Source organism: Salmo salar, chromosome 26 (assembly GCF_965601325.2).
Source record: "Salmo salar chromosome 26, fSalSal1, whole genome shotgun sequence".
NCBI classification, from domain to species: domain Eukaryota; kingdom Metazoa; phylum Chordata; class Actinopteri; order Salmoniformes; family Salmonidae; genus Salmo; species Salmo salar.
Window position 1 is genome coordinate 27,071,169 of NC_138316.1, and position 16,639 is coordinate 27,087,807.

At 48.4% G+C, this 16,639-nt stretch overlaps 1 protein-coding gene across 3 annotated transcripts in view; it reads right to left on the reverse strand.

Moving 5' to 3' along the window:
* The window catches only part of dennd2b (DENN domain containing 2B), a 101,497-nt gene that overhangs the window by 55,836 nt on the left and 29,022 nt on the right, over positions 1-16,639 (reverse strand). For all 3 annotated transcript variants that reach the window (XM_045708823.2, XM_045708822.2, XM_045708825.2), the window contains exon 2: positions 4,031-4,129. In XM_045708823.2, coding sequence (XP_045564779.2) covers positions 4,031-4,104 — 74 coding nt within the window. In that variant the 5' untranslated portion in view covers positions 4,105-4,129. The remainder of the gene's footprint in view (positions 1-4,030; positions 4,130-16,639) is intronic.

Consider the following 16,639-nt stretch of genomic DNA (forward strand, 5'->3'; position numbering starts at 1 on the left):
TGCTGCCAAACATACCCTCGTAAAACTGACCATCCTACCAATCCTCGACTTCGGCGATGTCATTTACAAAATAGCTTCCAATACCCTACTCAACAAGCTGGATGCAGTCTATCACAGTGCCATCCGTTTTGTCACCAAAGCCCCATATACTACCCACCACTGCGACCTGTACGCTCTCGTCGGCTGGCCTTCGCTTCATAATCGTCGCCAAACACATTGGCTCCAGGTCATCTACAAGACCCTGCTAGGTAAAGTCCCCCCTTATCTCCGCTCACTGGTCACCATAGCAGCACCCACCTGTAGCACGCGCTCCAGCAGGTATATCTCTCTGGTCACCCCTAAAGCCAACTCCTCCTTTGGTCGTCTCTCCTTCCAGTTCTCTGCTGCCAATGACTGGAACGAACTACAAAAATCTCTGAAACTGGAAACACTTATCTCCCTCACTAGCTTTAAGCACCAGTTGTCAGAGCAGCTCACAGATCACTGCACCTGTACATAGCCCATCTATAATTTAGCCCAAACTACTACCTCTTCCCCTACTGTATTTATTTATTTTATTTATTTTGCTCCTTTGCACCATATTATTTATATTTTATCTCTGAACTTTCTTCAAACTACAAATCTACCATTCCAGTGTTTTTCTTGCTATACTTTATTTACTTTGCCACCATGGCATTTTTTGCCTTTACCTCCCTTATCTCACATCATTTGCTGACATTGTATATAGTCTTATTTTTTTCTACTGCATCATTGATTGTATGTTGTTTTACTCCATGTGTAACTCTGTGTTTTTGTATGTTGTCGAACTGCTTTGCTTTATCTTGGCCAGGTCGCAATTGTAAATGAGAACTTGTTCTCAACTTGCCTACCTGGTTAAATAAAGGTGAAAAAAAAAAAAAAAAAAAAAATAGCTGTAAACTTAAACATATCACAATATAATATGATTGGTTGCTGGATCTCACTGGTAACAATTGTCAAGCCCTGATCTGTTTCACCTGTCCTTGTGATTGTCTCCACCCCCCTCCAGGTGTCGCCCATCTTCCCCATTATCCCCTGTGCATATATACCTGTGTTCTCTGTTTGTCCGTTGCCAGTTCGTCTTGTTTGTCAAGTCAACCAGCGGTTTTCTCAGCTCCTGCTTTTCCCCAGTCTCGCTTTTTCCTCGTCCCCCTGGTTTTGACCCTTGCTTGTCCTGTCTCTGAGCCCGCCTGCCCGACTACGCTGCCTGAGCTTGCCTGTCGTCCTTTGCCACTACTCTGGATTATCGACCCCTGCCTGCCTTGACCTGTCATTTGCCTGCCCCTGTTGCTGTAATAAACATTGTTACTTCAACACAGTCTGCATTTGGGTCTTACCTGAAATGTGATAACAAGTATTCAACATTAGTTGACCTGCGTTACACATGGCTCCCAAGTGGGCAGGCCTATACCCTCCCAGGCCCAACCATGGCTGTGCCCCTGCCCATAGATGAAATCCATAGATTAGGACCTAAAAAAATAATTTCAATTGACTGATTTCCTTATATGAACTGTAACTCAGTAAAATAGTTGATTGTTGCATGTTGTGTTTATATTTTAGTTTAGTCTAAATTTAGTCTGGTTCTTGTTTGACCTAGCAGCAGCCATAACATTGTGATAGTCAAAACTGCCCCAGTGTAAAATCACTGTAGATGTATTTCAAATAGCAACAGACCCTATGTAATATATCGATTCAAACACCCCATATGCAATCAGCCGGTAGAATAACAGCGCACATTCAAAAATACCCCCTTAGGCACGCCTTGGCCAAGATTACTCCAGGAGTCATAAAAAGCTGGTTTGACTGCAGTATTAAGCCCCTGTAAGTTCCTTTTCACACAAAAGGAAAACATCAAGTGCAGAATTCTCCAGTATGGATAGCTGCGTTGTGGTTGGGGTCTGTGGGGGTGTTCTGGTGGTCAGGACTGGGCCAGTTAAAACAAGCCTGGCTCTGGCGCTGGGCAGCTTCAACTGTGGCGGCCACACATGTACTGAGCTGGGTGCCAATTAGGGCCTGGCTTCTGGGTCCTGGACCCACTGTCCTCCAGCCAGGGCACATCATATCAACCACAGGTCACTTCCTGTTCTGTTGATAGACCGGGCCACAACAGGAGGGCTTCCAGTAACCCAGATAAATAAATAGATTTTCAAAAAGAAAAAAAGAGAGAAGACATTTACATCCGCTCCATTTCACTTTGAGCTTCACCCTCAAGACACACTCCCTCTACCTCTCATAAATGTGTTTTATTTCATTTCCTTTTACCTTTTTATAGATTTATATCCAGCTTTCCAGTGACTTAATTTATTTTCTCAGCAATAATCTTTTCTATTAAAAGAAGTGCCCATCAAAGCCCTGCTGCACCCCTCCCAGATCTTTTGAGAAGTTGTCTTCTCAGAATTCTTTCCTGCCAAGTGATTTACCGACATAATCATAATTTTTTTTTGGGGGGGGGGGGGGGGGGTAGAGAGACTTGTGGGAAGGTGGGGGCAAGTATATAACGGTGCTCTCTCTGTGCATAAATGATAGTTTCTTCTCTTAAATCCATCTTAATTTTGTGCAATTTTTTATTTGTAAAAAACGATAGAAACATAATGAACTGTGTAGAGTGTTGATGGTAACAGAGATAGGGAGTGTTATTGTTTCTAGAGAACTGTCTTTATCTCGAATGGGGTTGTTAGATGAGCGATGGGGTACAATTATTAGATTCAAACGCTTGATGTAACCTGAGTAGATTATCGTAAGGAGACCAGGGCTAACTACACTCTTAAAATAAAGGGTTCCAAAAGGGTTCTTCGGGTATCCCCATGGGAGAACCCTTTCTGGTTCCAGGGAGAACACTTTTTGTTTCCAAGTAGAACCCTTTTGGGTTCCATGTAGAACACTCTGTGGAAAGGGTCCTACATGGAACCCAAAAAGGTTTTACCTGGAACCAAAAAGGGTTCTTCAAAGGGTTCTCCTATAGCGACAGCAGAATAACCTTTTTAGGTTCTAGATAGATACACTCTTAGAAAAAAAGGCGCTAACTCAGGAGACGTGGTGAGGTAACAGAAAAACAACTACTCAGCACAAAATCTATTTATCTTAAAAAATATATCTGTCAGTGGTAGTCATGTTTAAACTCCTCACAGGCTATGGTGTTTTCACACTGGGTCAATGTACCAGTCAGGGCTGTAGCTAGCTTCCAACTGGCAGTCTTTCTCAAAGTTATTCACATAAGAGATCCAACTAAAACATGTCAGAGCCATAGCCACTGACTGCTGTGTTATACAAGGACATGTACCACTTGGTAAACTAACATCCTGACAGACTACACACCAAGTAGCAGATGGTGAAGGCTTGCAGTTGCACCCCTGTGAGTCCGATGTAAGCATTCCATGCCTGTTGATGCCAGTTCCTGTAGATCTTAAATCTTCACTCTAAGCCTAGTTTCAGTGGACACAGTGTGTGTATATATAGTGTTGAAGGGAAAGACTGATCACAAAACAGAACAGTCTATTGCCAGCACTTTCATTACGAGCCCTGTTTGTTTCTCTGTTCCAGGAGGAAGATGTCATCTCTCAACATGGTAACTCAAACAAGCCTCTCCTCAGACCACAAAGAGTTTATTGTTGAATGGGGCCCTATTCCAGAATGTAGAGGATGGCTTACAAAAGCAGATACTACTAGTCCTATCCCTGTAGCTCTACAGAAAAGGCAGACAGAATACTGCAGAATACAATCAGTACTTCCTTATTAATAATTGCGTAACGCTAACAACTGTGGGTTGATGAGCCATGTCACCTACTGTATGCAGTGTATCACTCAACACAGACACATAGTGGGATCCCACGGTACAGATTTACAAAAATAGCTTTCCTCCCTGAAGAAAATGTCCTGACTGAGGCAATAAAGGATATGAGCACCTGCACTGGTTATTACTGACATCATAGTGCATGTTGAGAGCCATCTCCTTCCCATCCACCCTGTCCCTCCCCCTCCCCCTGGCCTAGAGGTTGGTGGTGATGTCACTGACCTGTCGGGGATGTCCCGGGGCACATTAGCCCCTCTTGCTCGGGGTGCAGCCTTGGAACTTTTGTTGGCAGTCATCGTCACCCTCGGACCGCCCACACGCCTGATAGACAGACAGGATACAACACATGAAACTCCCCAGCCGTAACATGGACAATACATCCAACAGACTGAAGTCTTTGTGATTGTTTGGGTGAGGGTATACTTGTAGCCGTGTACATGTTGTTTATAAATCACAACAATTCATTACTTACTGTTAATATATTGCGGTAATAAGAACATTTGTTATGTGAAATAAAGCGTTACCCAAAACACTCACGCTTGAATTTGAGACCTTGAGAGTGTAAGTGGGTCAATGTGCTCTGTGCATATTTGGCCAAAAACATGACAAATATGGAGCTTAACCTCAGCCATGGAAGTGCCATATCAGATATCAGATGGATGACTTCACTGGATTCCTAACAGTGTGAGTAAACACCAGAGCATAAAGTACAACAACCAAGGAGAGAAAGGGCTGTGCTGTGTGAGGGACTCATCTGTGCTCTAGGCTCTGCTGTTAATCCAGCACCCCTCTCTCTCTCTTCTCATACAAATTCATGGGAATACAGTAATCATGAGGTCACCGCTCCAAACGAGAATGGTCCCTGAAGTCTCACAACAGAAGACAAATGACTTTGATTGTCACAGAAACGGCAGAAATATTTCTGAATCATTCAGGCCAGTTGGACAGGAGTTCTGGGCTCGTTTAAAAGAAACCTTCAATCTCACTCCATTGTTTTCCCATCAATTTAGAGCACAAAACTTTAAAAGGTAGAATTAAAGAAATTACAGAGCACGGTCTCTAGATTGTAATTACGGTGCACCCTTAAAATCGCTGTTTGAGATTGAAGTGGGAAAGAATAGCCAGTAATGGTAAACAAAGCACAGAGCCAACTAAAGAGAGGAGACACTCCATCCCCTTCTGATTGGAATGTGTGTTTGTCTCCGTCTCTGCTTGACTAGAGCAGCCAAGACTAACAGACTTGCTCTCTTCCCATGAACGTGTTCACCAAGAGGGCTAGAAAAAAAAAGCCTGGCTGTGTTTTACTGCAGATTTTAGTTTTAGGGGCTTGTAGTTTGTGTGCTGCTGAAGGCTCTGAGGACTCAGGCTAAACAGGGAGAGAGACATGTTTCTCTGATCTGACTGACATGATGACAACATCGCCCGCGCTACGTGCGCAAGCGTTGCAAAATACATTTACACATACATGTTATTCAATCATTTCATTCAAACTGCTCGCGTGCTTCAACCAGCGTCTGCGTAGCCAGGCGCTAAAATAGAACTCCCATCTCCTCATTGGTTTTTAGGAACATATACCCACGTGGGTGATTGAAAGATGAACTGAGGTCCACACTCCATTGCAGTTGGTGGTGTTAATGCACCTTAAAGTTGGTTGCCAACCCCCATATAAAGTCGACAGAAAAAGAAGAAGAGAGGAGAGATTACTAGAAACGAACCATTTTTCCCCTTTCATCTGTGGATTAACTGTCGGAGTAGAGACTCAAAATGGGTCAAAATTCTACAAAGATCCAGAAAAAAAGTACATTGTGCATTTCAGGTAAAATAAAACCCAATGTTTATATCCGAGGACAAATTAGCTAGCAACATCAAGCTAGCGAGCTAAATGTCCATGAACGTTTCATGTGTTTCGACCTGTCCCCAAATTAATATAGCTGGTTCAGATTTCATGTTGATATTTCAACCTGATATTTTGATGGCGGACGCACGTGCATGCTTGGTCTAGTCTGCATGTGAGCCAAACGGGCCATCACATTTACACTACTCTGATCAACATTATATTCAATCAAAGGGTAATGACAGTCTTGCATATTTCTCTGCCTGATAATGTAGTTCATATCATTGCCATTATCATCATTTCACCAAAACATCTTCATTATATATTCATGTCTTATTGTGTTGAAATGGATGTTCAGATCAAATGTGTTGTTTCTTCAACGCTTCTCTCTATAACGCCACACATTCTGTGGTGTCCATGACATCGCAGACATCAGCACCCAGAGGAACCTGTGTTAGTAACCCGTGATCACGTGTGGCTCAGTTAGTAGAGCATGGTACTTGTAACGCCGGGGTTGGGATTTTGATTCCCACAGGGGACCAGTACCAAGAAAGTATGAAAATGTGTGCACTCCCTACTGTAAGTCACTCTGGATAAGAACGTCTGCTAAATGACGTAAATGTAAATGACCACGCCGTCATTTCACCATTAACAGTCCCTGGATGCCCACATGTCCATGCACAATTTCCCCCCTTCAAATGCAACTCTCATCTAAAATACAGTCTCAGCACTGAAACAACCCCTCTTCCAAAGTGTTTTGGTTTCTATGGAGGTCAATAGAAAACCCAGAGAGATCAGAGGTGGATAGGAGGGAGGGTGCTGGGCTCTGGTCAGAAGCTGTTTGTTTACAGGAAGTAGTTATATGAAGCAGCAGTAGCCTTAGTGGAGCTGAGCTGAGTCCTATAGAGACAGATGAGGAGAGAGACGGCACTGAGCCCTATAGAGACAGATGAGGAGAGAGACGGCACTGAGCCCTATAGAGACAGATGAGGAGAGAGACGACACTGAGCCCTATAGAGACAGATGAGGAGAGAGACGGCACTGAGTCCTATAGAGACAGATGAGGAGAGAGACGGCACTGAGTCCTACAGAGACAGATGAGGAGAGAGAGCACTGAGCCCTATAGAGACAGATGAGGAGAGAGACGACACTGAGCCCTATAGAGACAGATGAGGAGAGAGAGCACTGAGCCCTATAGAGACAGATGAGGAGAGAGACGGCACTGAGCCCTATAGAGACAGATGAGGAGAGAGAGCACTGAGCCCTATAGAGACAGATGAGGAGAGAGAGCACTGAGCCCTATAGAGACAGATGAGGAGAGAGAGAGCACTGAGCCCTATAGACACAGATGAGGAGAGAGAGCACTGAGCCCTATAGAGACAGATGAGGAGAGAGAGCACTGAGCCCTATAGAGACAGATGAGGAGAGACGGCACTGAGCCCTATAGAGACAGATGAGGAGAGAGACGGCACTGAGCCCTATAGAGACAGATGAGGAGAGAGAGCACTGAGCCCTATAGAGACAGATGAGGAGAGAGAGAGCACTGAGCCCTATAGAGACAGATGAGGAGAGAGAGCACTGAGCCCTATAGAGACAGATGAGGAGAGAGAGAGCACTGAGCCCTATAGAGACAGATGAGGAGAGAGAGCACTGAGCCCTATAGAGACAGATGAGGAGAGAGAGAGCACTGAGCCCTATAGAGACAGATGAGGAGAGAGAGAGCACTGAGCCCTATAGAGACAGATGAGGAGAGAGAGCACTGAGCCCTATAGAGACAGATGAGGAGAGAGAGCACTGAGTCCTATAGAGACAGATGAGGAGAGAGACGGCACTGAGCCCTATAGAGACAGATGAGGAGAGAGACGACACTGAGCCCTATAGAGACAGATGAGGAGAGAGACGGCACTGAGCCCTATAGAGACAGATGAGGAGAGAGAGCACTGAGCCCTATAGAGACAGATGAGGAGAGAGACAGCACTGAGCCCTATAGAGACAGATGAGGAGAGAGACAGCACTGAGCCCTATAGAGACAGATGAGGAGAGAGACAGCACTGAGCCCTATAGAGACAGATGAGGAGAGAGACAGCACTGAGCCCTATAGAGACAGATGAGGAGAGAGACGACACTGAGCCCTATAGAGACAGATGAGGAGAGAGAGCACTGAGCCCTATAGAGACAGATGAGGAGAGAGAGCACTGAGTAATATATAGAGACAGATGAGGAGAGAGAAGGCACTGAGCCCTATAGAGACAGATGAGGAGAGAGACAGCACTGAGCCCTATAGAGACAGATGAGGAGAGAGAGCACTGAGTCCTATAGAGACAGATGAGGAGAGAGACAGCACTGAGCCCTATAGAGACAGATGAGGAGAGAGACGGCACTGAGCCCTATAGAGACAGATGAGGAGAGAGAGCACTGAGCCCTATAGAGACAGATGAGGAGAGAGAGCACTGAGCCCTATAGAGACAGATGAGGAGAGAGAGCACTGAGCCCTATAGAGACAGATGAGGAGAGAGACGGCACTGAGCCCTATAGAGACAGATGAGGAGAGAGAGCACTGAGCCCTATAGAGACAGATGAGGAGAGAGAAGGCACTGAGCCCTATAGAGACAGATGAGGAGAGAGAGCACTGAGCCCTATAGAGACAGATGAGGAGAGAGACGACACTGGGCCCTATAGAGACAGATGAGGAGAGAGAGCACTGAGCCCTATACAGATGAGGAGAGAGACGGCACTGAGCCCTATAGAGACAGATGAGGAGCGAGACAGCACTGAGCCCTATAGAGACAGATGAGGAGAGAGAGAGCACTGAGCCCTATAGAGACAGATGAGGAGAGAGAGCACTGAGCCCTATAGAGACAGATGAGGAGAGAGAGCACTGAGCCCTATAGAGACAGATGAGGAGAGAGACGGCACTGAGCCCTATAGAGACAGATGAGGAGAGAGAGCACTGAGCCCTATAGAGACAGATGAGGAGAGAGACGGCACTGAGCCCTATAGAGACAGATGAGGAGAGAGAGCACTGAGCCCTATAGAGACAGATGAGGAGAGAGAGCACTGAGCCCTATAGAGACAGATGAGGAGAGAGACGGCACTGAGCCCTATAGAGACAGATGAGGAGAGAGAGCACTGAGCCCTATAGAGACAGATGAGGAGAGAGAGCACTGAGTAATATATAGAAACAGATGAGGAGAGAGAAGGCACTGAGCCCTATAGAGACAGATGAGGAGAGAGACAGCACTGAGCCCTATAGAGACAGATGAGGAGAGAGAGCACTGAGTCCTATAGAGACAGATGAGGAGAGAGACAGCACTGAGCCCTATAGAGACAGATGAGGAGAGAGAGCACTGAGCCCTATAGAGACAGATGAGGAGAGAGAGCACTGAGCCCTATAGAGACAGATGAGGAGAGAGAGAGCACTGAGCCCTATAGACACAGATGAGGAGAGAGAGCACTGAGCCCTATAGAGACAGATGAGGAGAGAGAGCACTGAGCCCTATAGAGACAGATGAGGAGAGACGGCACTGAGCCCTATAGAGACAGATGAGGAGAGAGACGGCACTGAGCCCTATAGAGACAGATGAGGAGAGAGAGCACTGAGCCCTATAGAGACAGATGAGGAGAGAGAGAGCACTGAGCCCTATAGAGACAGATGAGGAGAGAGAGCACTGAGCCCTATAGAGACAGATGAGGAGAGAGAGAGCACTGAGCCCTATAGAGACAGATGAGGAGAGAGAGCACTGAGCCCTATAGAGACAGATGAGGAGAGAGAGAGCACTGAGCCCTATAGAGACAGATGAGGAGAGAGAGCACTGAGCCCTATAGAGACAGATGAGGAGAGAGACGACACTGGGCCCTATAGAGACAGATGAGGAGAGAGAGCACTGAGCCCTATACAGATGAGGAGAGAGACGGCACTGAGCCCTATAGAGACAGATGAGGAGCGAGACAGCACTGAGCCCTATAGAGACAGATGAGGAGAGAGAGAGCACTGAGCCCTATAGAGACAGATGAGGAGATAGAGCACTGAGCCCTATAGAGACAGATGAGGAGAGAGAGCACTGAGCCCTATAGAGACAGATGAGGAGAGAGACGGCACTGAGCCCTATAGAGACAGATGAGGAGAGAGAGCACTGAGCCCTATAGAGACAGATGAGGAGAGAGAGAGCACTGAGCCCTATAGAGACAGATGAGGAGAGAGAGCACTGAGCCCTATAGAGACAGATGAGGAGAGAGAGCACTGAGCCCTATAGAGACAGATGAGGAGAGAGACGGCACTGAGCCCTATAGAGACAGATGAGGAGAGAGACGCACTGAGCCCTATAGAGACAGATGAGGAGAGAGACGGCACTGAGCCCTATAGAGACAGATGAGGAGAGAGAGCACTGAGCCCTATAGAGACAGATGAGGAGAGAGAGCACTGAGCCCTATAGAGACAGATGAGGAGAGAGACGGCACTGAGCCCTATAGAGACAGATGAGGAGAGAGAGCACTGAGCCCTATAGAGACAGATGAGGAGAGAGAGCACTGAGCCCTATAGAGACAGATGAGGAGAGAGACAGCACTGAGCCCTATAGAGACAGATGAGGAGAGAGACAGCACTGAGCCCTATAGAGACAGATGAGGAGAGAGACAGCACTGAGCCCTATAGAGACAGATGAGGAGAGAGAGCACTGAGCCCTATAGAGACAGATGAGGAGAGAGAAGGCACTGAGCCCTATAGAGACAGATGAGGAGAGAGACAGCACTGAGCCCTATAGAGACAGATGAGGAGAGAGAGCACTGAGCCCTATAGAGACAGATGAGGAGAGAGACGACACTGAGCCCTATAGAGACAGATGAGGAGAGAGAGCACTGAGCCCTATAGAGACAGATGAGGAGAGAGACGGCACTGAGCCCTATAGAGACAGATGAGGAGAGAGACAGCACTGAGCCCTATAGAGACAGATGAGGAGAGAGAGAGCACTGAGCCCTATAGAGACAGATGAGGAGAGAGAGCACTGAGCCCTATAGAGACAGATGAGGAGAGAGAGCACTGAGCCCTATAGAGACAGATGAGGAGAGAGACGGCACTGAGCCCTATAGAGACAGATGAGGAGAGAGAGCACTGAGCCCTATAGAGACAGATGAGGAGAGAGAGAGCACTGAGCCCTATAGAGACAGATGAGGAGAGAGAGCACTGAGCCCTATAGAGACAGATGAGGAGAGAGAGCACTGAGCCCTATAGAGACAGATGAGGAGAGAGACGGCACTGAGCCCTATAGAGACAGATGAGGAGAGAGAGCACTGAGCCCTATAGAGACAGATGAGGAGAGAGACGGCACTGAGCCCTATAGAGACAGATGAGGAGAGAGAGCACTGAGCCCTATAGAGACAGATGAGGAGAGAGAGCACTGAGCCCTATAGAGACAGATGAGGAGAGAGACGGCACTGAGCCCTATAGAGACAGATGAGGAGAGAGAGCACTGAGCCCTATAGAGACAGATGAGGAGAGAGAGCACTGAGCCCTATAGAGACAGATGAGGAGAGAGACAGCACTGAGCCCTATAGAGACAGATGAGGAGAGAGACGCACTGAGCCCTATAGAGACAGATGAGGAGAGAGACAGCACTGAGCCCTATAGAGACAGATGAGGAGAGAGAGCACTGAGCCCTATAGAGACAGATGAGGAGAGAGACAGCACTGAGCCCTATAGAGACAGATGAGGAGAGAGACAGCACTGAGCCCTATAGAGACAGATGAGGAGAGAGACAGCACTGAGCCCTATAGAGACAGATGAGGAGAGAGACAGCACTGAGCCCTATAGAGACAGATGAGGAGAGAGAGCACTGAGCCCTATAGAGACAGATGAGGAGAGAGAGCACTGAGCCCTATAGAGACAGATGAGGAGAGAGACAGCACTGGGCCCTATAGAGACAGATGAGGAGAGAGAGCACTGAGTCCTATAGAGACAGATGAGGAGAGAGACGGCACTGAGCCCTATAGAGACAGATGAGGAGAGAGAGCACTGCGCCCTATAGAGACAGATGAGGAGAGAGAGCACTGAGCCCTATAGAGACAGATGAGGAGAGAGAGCACTGAGCCCTATAGAGACAGATGAGGAGAGAGACGACACTGAGCCCTATAGAGACAGATGAGGAGAGAGAGCACTGAGCCCTATAGAGACAGATGAGGAGAGAGACGGCACTGAGCCCTATAGAGACAGATGAGGAGAGAGAGCACTGAGCCCTATAGAGACAGATGAGGAGAGAGAGCACTGAGCCCTATAGAGACAGATGAGGAGAGAGAGAGCACTGAGCCCTATAGAGACAGATGAGGAGAGAGAGCACTGAGCCCTATAGAGACAGATGAGGAGAGAGAGCACTGAGCCCTATAGAGACAGATGAGGAGAGACGGCACTGAGCCCTATAGAGACAGATGAGGAGAGAGACGGCACTGAGCCCTATAGAGACAGATGAGGAGAGAGAGCACTGAGCCCTATAGAGACAGATGAGGAGAGAGAGAGCACTGAGCCCTATAGAGACAGATGAGGAGAGAGAGCACTGAGCCCTATAGAGACAGATGAGGAGAGAGAGAGCACTGAGCCCTATAGAGACAGATGAGGAGAGAGAGCACTGAGCCCTATAGAGACAGATGAGGAGAGAGAGAGCACTGAGCCCTATAGAGACAGATGAGGAGAGAGAGAGCACTGAGCCCTATAGAGACAGATGAGGAGAGAGAGCACTGAGCCCTATAGAGACAGATGAGGAGAGAGAGCACTGAGTCCTATAGAGACAGATGAGGAGAGAGACGGCACTGAGCCCTATAGAGACAGATGAGGAGAGAGACGACACTGAGCCCTATAGAGACAGATGAGGAGAGAGACGGCACTGAGCCCTATAGAGACAGATGAGGAGAGAGAGCACTGAGCCCTATAGAGACAGATGAGGAGAGAGACAGCACTGAGCCCTATAGAGACAGATGAGGAGAGAGACAGCACTGAGCCCTATAGAGACAGATGAGGAGAGAGACAGCACTGAGCCCTATAGAGACAGATGAGGAGAGAGACAGCACTGAGCCCTATAGAGACAGATGAGGAGAGAGACGACACTGAGCCCTATAGAGACAGATGAGGAGAGAGAGCACTGAGCCCTATAGAGACAGATGAGGAGAGAGAGCACTGAGTCCTATAGAGACAGATGAGGAGAGAGAAGACACTGAGCCCTATAGAGACAGATGAGGAGAGAGACAGCACTGAGCCCTATAGAGACAGATGAGGAGAGAGAGCACTGAGTCCTATAGAGACAGATGAGGAGAGAGAGAGCACTGAGCCCTATAGAGACAGATGAGGAGAGAGAGCACTGAGCCCTATAGAGACAGATGAGGAGAGAGAAGGCACTGAGCCCTATAGAGACAGATGAGGAGAGAGAGCACTGAGCCCTATAGAGACAGATGAGGAGAGAGAGAGCACTGAGCCCTATAGAGACAGATGAGGAGAGAGAGCACTGAGCCCTATAGAGACAGATGAGGAGAGAGAGCACTGAGCCCTATAGAGACAGATGAGGAGAGAGACGGCACTGAGCCCTATAGAGACAGATGAGGAGAGAGAGCACTGAGCCCTATAGAGACAGATGAGGAGAGAGACGGCACTGAGCCCTATAGAGACAGATGAGGAGAGAGAGCACTGAGCCCTATAGAGACAGATGAGGAGAGAGAGCACTGAGCCCTATAGAGACAGATGAGGAGAGAGACGGCACTGAGCCCTATAGAGACAGATGAGGAGAGAGAGCACTGAGCCCTATAGAGACAGATGAAGAGAGAGAGCACTGAGCCCTATAGAGACAGATGAGGAGAGAGACAGCACTGAGCCCTATAGAGACAGATGAGGAGAGAGAGCACTGAGCCCTATAGAGACAGATGAGGAGAGAGACAGCACTGAGCCCTATAGAGACAGATGAGGAGAGAGACAGCACTGAGCCCTATAGAGACAGATGAGGAGAGAGACAGCACTGAGCCCTATAGAGACAGATGAGGAGAGAGACAGCACTGAGCCCTATAGAGACAGATGAGGAGAGAGAGCACTGAGCCCTATAGAGACAGATGAGGAGAGAGAGCACTGAGCCCTATAGAGACAGATGAGGAGAGAGACAGCACTGGGCCCTATAGAGACAGATGAGGAGAGAGAGCACTGAGTCCTATAGAGACAGATGAGGAGAGAGACGGCACTGAGCCCTATAGAGACAGATGAGGAGAGAGAGCACTGCGCCCTATAGAGACAGATGAGGAGAGAGAGCACTGAGCCCTATAGAGACAGATGAGGAGAGAGAGCACTGAGCCCTATAGAGACAGATGAGGAGAGAGACGACACTGAGCCCTATAGAGACAGATGAGGAGAGAGAGCACTGAGCCCTATAGAGACAGATGAGGAGAGAGACGGCACTGAGCCCTATAGAGACAGATGAGGAGAGAGAGCACTGAGCCCTATAGAGACAGATGAGGAGAGAGAGCACTGAGCCCTATAGAGACAGATGAGGAGAGAGAGAGCACTGAGCCCTATAGACACAGATGAGGAGAGAGAGCACTGAGCCCTATAGAGACAGATGAGGAGAGAGGGCACTGAGCCCTATAGAGACAGATGAGGAGAGACGGCACTGAGCCCTATAGAGACAGATGAGGAGAGAGACGGCACTGAGCCCTATAGAGACAGATGAGGAGAGAGAGCACTGAGCCCTATAGAGACAGATGAGGAGAGAGAGAGCACTGAGCCCTATAGAGACAGATGAGGAGAGAGAGCACTGAGCCCTATAGAGACAGATGAGGAGAGAGAGAGCACTGAGCCCTATAGAGACAGATGAGGAGAGAGAGCACTGAGCCCTATAGAGACAGATGAGGAGAGAGAGAGCACTGAGCCCTATAGAGACAGATGAGGAGAGAGAGAGCACTGAGCCCTATAGAGACAGATGAGGAGAGAGAGCACTGAGCCCTATAGAGACAGATGAGGAGAGAGAGCACTGAGTCCTATAGAGACAGATGAGGAGAGAGACGGCACTGAGCCCTATAGAGACAGATGAGGAGAGAGACGACACTGAGCCCTATAGAGACAGATGAGGAGAGAGACGGCACTGAGCCCTATAGAGACAGATGAGGAGAGAGAGCACTGAGCCCTATAGAGACAGATGAGGAGAGAGACAGCACTGAGCCCTATAGAGACAGATGAGGAGAGAGACAGCACTGAGCCCTATAGAGACAGATGAGGAGAGAGACAGCACTGAGCCCTATAGAGACAGATGAGGAGAGAGACAGCACTGAGCCCTATAGAGACAGATGAGGAGAGAGACGACACTGAGCCCTATAGAGACAGATGAGGAGAGAGAGCACTGAGCCCTATAGAGACAGATGAGGAGAGAGAGCACTGAGTCCTATAGAGACAGATGAGGAGAGAGACAGCACTGAGCCCTATAGAGACAGATGAGGAGAGAGAGCACTGAGTCCTATAGAGACAGATGAGGAGAGAGAGCACTGAGCCCTATAGAGACAGATGAGGAGAGAGAGCACTGAGCCCTATAGAGACAGATGAGGAGAGAGACGGCACTGAGCCCTATAGAGACAGATGAGGAGAGAGAGCACTGAGCCCTATAGAGACAGATGAGGAGAGAGAAGGCACTGAGCCCTATAGAGACAGATGAGGAGAGAGAGCACTGAGCCCTATAGAGACAGATGAGGAGAGAGACGACACTGGGCCCTATAGAGACAGATGAGGAGAGAGAGCACTGAGCCCTATAGAGACAGTTGAGGAGAGAGACGGCACTGAGCCCTATAGAGACAGATGAGGAGAGAGAGCACTGAGCCCTATAGAGACAGATGAGGAGAGAGACGACACTGGGCCCTATAGAGACAGATGAGGAGAGAGAGCACTGAGCCCTATAGAGACAATTGAGGAGAGAGACGGCACTGAGCCCTATAGAGACAGATGAGGAGCGAGACAGCACTGAGCCCTATAGAGACAGATGAGGAGAGAGAGAGCACTGAGCCCTATAGAGACAGATGAGGAGAGAGAGCACTGAGCCCTATAGAGACAGATGAGGAGAGAGAGCACTGAGCCCTATAGAGACAGATGAGGAGAGAGACGGCACTGAGCCCTATAGAGACAGATGAGGAGAGAGAGAGCACTGAGCCCTATAGAGACAGATGAGGAGAGAGAGAGCACTGAGCCCTATAGAGACAGATGAGGAGAGAGAGAGCACTGAGCCCTATAGAGACAGATGAGGAGAGAGACGACACTGAGCCCTATAGAGACAGATGAGGAGAGAGACGGCACTGAGCCCTATAGAGACAGATGAGGAGAGAGACGGCACTGAGTCCTATAGAGACAGATGAGGAGAGAGAGCACTGAGCCCTATAGACACAGATGAGGAGAGAGAGCACTGAGCCCTATAGAGACAGATGAGGAGAGAGAGCACTGAGCCCTATAGAGACAGATGAGGAGAGAGACGGCACTGAGTCCTATAGAGACAGATGAGGAGAGAGACGGCACTGAGTCCTATAGAGACAGATGAGGAGAGAGAGCACTGAGTCCTATAGAGACAGATGAGGAGAGAGAGCACTGAGTCCTATAGAGACAGATGAGGAGAGAGAGCACTGAGTCCTATAGAGACAGATGAGGAGAGAGAGCACTGAGCCCTATAGAGACAGATGAGGAGAGAGAGCACTGAGTCCTATAGAGACAGATGAGGAGAGAGACGGCACTGAGCCCTATAAAGACAGATGAGGAGAGAGAGCACTGAGCCCTATAGAGACAGATGAGGAGAGAGAGAGCACTGAGCCCTATAAAGACAGATGAGGAGAGAGAGCACTGAGCCCTATAGAGACAGATGAGGAGAGAGAGAGCACTGAGCCCTATAGAGACAGATGAGGAGAGAGAGCACTGAGTCCTATAGAGACAGATGAGGAGAGAGAGCACTGAGCCCTATAGAGACAGATGAGGAGAGAGAGCACTGAGCCCTATAGAGACAGATGAG